Source organism: Gaeumannomyces tritici (genome assembly GCF_000145635.1).
Source record: "Gaeumannomyces tritici R3-111a-1 unplaced genomic scaffold supercont2.6, whole genome shotgun sequence".
In the NCBI taxonomy this organism is placed as follows: Eukaryota; Fungi; Ascomycota; class Sordariomycetes; order Magnaporthales; family Magnaporthaceae; genus Gaeumannomyces; species Gaeumannomyces tritici.
In genome coordinates this window covers 2927457-2930690 of record NW_008804550.1, presented here as the reverse complement: position 1 = coordinate 2930690, position 3234 = coordinate 2927457, and the positions used below count along the sequence as shown (strand labels likewise).

General features: G+C 54.2%; 2 protein-coding genes across 2 annotated transcripts; both read left to right on the top strand.

Moving 5' to 3' along the window:
- Window positions 1–466: 466 nt before the first annotated feature.
- Window positions 467–1134, top strand: GGTG_11349 (hypothetical protein; the record flags this gene model as incomplete). Its single annotated transcript, XM_009229235.1, has 3 exons — window positions 467–514; window positions 694–866; window positions 984–1134. 3 exons carry the CDS (start codon window positions 467–469, stop codon window positions 1132–1134), a joined length of 372 nt encoding a protein of 123 aa, XP_009227499.1.
- A 1629-nt stretch (window positions 1135–2763) lies between these two features.
- On the top strand, window positions 2764–3180 carry GGTG_11348 (hypothetical protein; the record flags this gene model as incomplete). Its single annotated transcript, XM_009229234.1, has 2 exons — window positions 2764–2818; window positions 2923–3180. Exon 2 carries the CDS (start codon window positions 2932–2934, stop codon window positions 3178–3180), a length of 249 nt encoding a protein of 82 aa, XP_009227498.1. The 5' UTR covers window positions 2764–2818; window positions 2923–2931.
- Window positions 3181–3234: the final 54 nt, after the last annotated feature.

Below are 3234 nucleotides of genomic sequence, written 5' to 3'. Positions count from 1 at the left end.
CAATCTGCAGTCATTTTGCCCTCTGCATCTATGATCCGGCAAAGCGAAAAACATCATTGTGGCTATAAGTAGTGCCTTTTGCATCAAGATAATTACAAATCCCTTGAACGCGTATTCTTTTCGGTGTAGAGTGGTGCGCGGGCATATTGTTCGGTTTTGGTGCTGGTGCAATTGTGTTGGGAGAGGTAGAGTTTGGGTGGGGAAAAACATTTGCAGTCCGGTTTTTTTCCCGGGCATCGTGCAATGCTTCCTGGGACACACGATCGCACTCCATCGCCAAGCAGGGCCGCCAGTGTAATTTTCACGGCGCTCGGACGCTGTTGGGTCGACGAATTGCACAAAAAACGGGGATTCAGCTCCAGCTCCAGCGTCTTCAACAGCTAGCGTCTCCACCGTGGAGGCTCATTGTCAGGGTTGAGTCCCAAGGCGAGGGTTCAACGCACATTTGGAGATCTGCCGAGGCAACATGACGGGCATTGATCCAGGCGACTGCAACGTGCTAGGTCGCTCGCGGGTGGGTTTGACTATCTCGGTAACCCGGCCACCTGCCAGAAACAGTGGGCTTTTGGCTTTAGGCGAAAGTGCTTGATTGTGCTCGCTCTCATCATGGGATTCATTCACATGGCGCCCCGCCTAACTTTAGTCCTCCCTCCCATGAGGGAGTGTTGGTCGCCTTGCCTCGATATGCCACAGTTGGGCGTTTTTCGCCACTCCATACGCGTCGAGTTGGCGGTTAAAGCTAATTCCAGTGGGCCAATTGTGGTGATGGACAGCCTGGCTCTTTCATTGTGGCACCCAAAGTTGAAGATTGAGAGTGGGGAAGGTGACCATTTGTTAACCCATCCTGGCGGTAGGCGACGAGCTTCGTAAGCTTCCCGTCGACATACGAAGTCGTCCCGTTGCCGGAAAGGTCGACAATGCCCGAGGTGGTCCCTGTTGATACGACTGTATTCTAATTGACGTGGTCTCCTGCGACCCTTCAGCTATCGAGGTGAGCTTAATCGGGTCGATGATGATGCGGCCGGCGGCGGCACTCTCACGCCCCTCACAGCGGAAAGTTTGGTTCGGCCTGCAAACATCGGGCACTTTAAATGCTTGCGGGAACGGCTCCCGCCGTCCCCACTGATTGTCTGAATACGGTGCATCCCAAACACTGAGGTCGGCCCCCCCCTAGTTGTCCCTTTTGTCGCCTAGCTTCGCATCGACTAGGATGACGTCCAGGACCTTGAGTGTGGACGCGGAAGTTTTCAGCTACTTGTCTTTGCCTTTGAACTCAAAGCTACGTGAATTGACAGCCCGAAAAGGAATAGCATGAAGACATGCATTTGGAGACAGAGTTGGAGGAGATTGCCGTGCTGACAATAGGGGTTAAGCGGTGAGCTCGTCACTGATGCCCGTCTCATTGGAATTGTCCGGTGCTGGGCTGCGAAAAGTCCGGGCGGCAGTCAGCCTTCGCAGACCCAGACGAAGTGGCCGTTGAGTGTAACCAGTCAGCTATCCGACAGCTGAAGCTGGTCTTGCGCAGAGATGCATGTTTGCTGTTGCGCCGGGTCCTAAATTAGATAGCTGGCGCGCGGCGATCAGAGGCTGCCTAGCACTTAGAGCAACGTCGAGCATGACACCATAATAAGGGCGTGCGGCAGTGGAAAGCCAGACCGCGCGACGCCCTGCGGCGGCACCCTCGTGACATGCATCTTTGTGGTGCTGTAGATGACGGCAAAGGTATGGATCAAGGCCGCGCCCCGATGAACAGGTCTTCTGGTCCGTGGTGGGCGACCTCGCCCATCTGTTCGAGGTTCTTGGTAGCGTGGGCAGCGAGGTGGTCTTTCTTATTCACGCCGTAAAGCGGAATAAGAGTTCATTTAAGTGATTGAGTATTTGACACTTTGTAAGGCTAGGGGAAAAGGAGACAGAGCGCTCTCGGGGGCTTAGGTTTGGACTCGGGGACCTCCTCTTTATGGTGGTAGGACTGTCGATGGCGTCGATGAAGGTGATGTTAACCTCGAGGCTGGCAATCGAGCAACCCGCAGCCTTGAACAAGGTGTTGAGATGTTGCAGCACCTACCTCATCCGGGTTTTGGCCGGATGAAAATAACTGCTTGGACCTCAATAATGGGGACACAGTCTCAAATCGATGGCGAGGCCCAGGGGGAGCGACGGTAGTCAGGTTATAGAAGGGGCTGAGCGGGATACGAGCGGGTTGTGAAATCGACACGAGAATGGTACGCGCCGCGCAGCAGGGAGAAGAACGTCCAAGCAAGTGGCCATTCAGCTCGCTCTGGAGCGGGTGTGCTTAGAACGAAAGAGCTGCCTGGCCACCAGGTGGTGTTTGCCTGGGCCACGCAGGCTGGCGAATAGAAGAGGCCACCTGGATGTTGTCCTGTCTGTGAGGCAATTCTCAGTGACGTCCTGTCTAAGTCTTGGATATAGCAAACACGCTAAAAACTGGGAAGAAACATACGTTTGGGTTGCTACCATTTGTATTTGTCGGCCGAGCCGCGTTGGGTGTTTGGTTATCTTCCTATTCCATCACCAGGAGTGCAGTTGCTAATCCTCGATCCATCTGCAAAACCCACGAATCTCTGTCATCCCTTCTTATCTGCCACCTGATCCAGCGCGACATCACGCCGTTTTACATCTCCGTTGGCACTTTAGCCATCGCTCCCGGCAAGCTCTGCATATATAACAGCTTCGTATATCACGCCCAGCAGCTCATCCAGCAACCAAGTAACGCGGGAAAGATCCAGATCAAGGAGGGTCATACCTAGACTCGCGCGGGCTAGCGCATTTTCTTTCGCTCACCTAAAGCCCCACGAAAGTATGCAAGGCCCATTAGGTAGCCAACAAGGCACCAGCACCCGCGACATTACATCTCCTGCTGCCCCAAGGTTTCCGTCTAACAGTACCGGCCGTTCCCACTAGAACCGCATCATGCCCGACACCGAAAACGACTGGGATATGGTCCACGACGCCAGGGATGCCGAGTGGGAGGACATTGTTGATGTCGTGGAGAGAATGGCCGCCGAACAAGCGACTCGAGAAGAGGGGGCTGCTAAAGGGAGGGTTCTGGGAAGCCAGGGCTTCCTGGCTGATATGTGCGCGCTCGGATTCGAGTTCTGCGTCAAGGCCGTCACCCAAGGCTTCCCCAAGCCCACCTCCTTTACGAACTCGTCTAAGTAGCAGGGTAGGTGTAGATGAGGCACATGTAAAAATGAAGCAAAAAATGCAAAATAA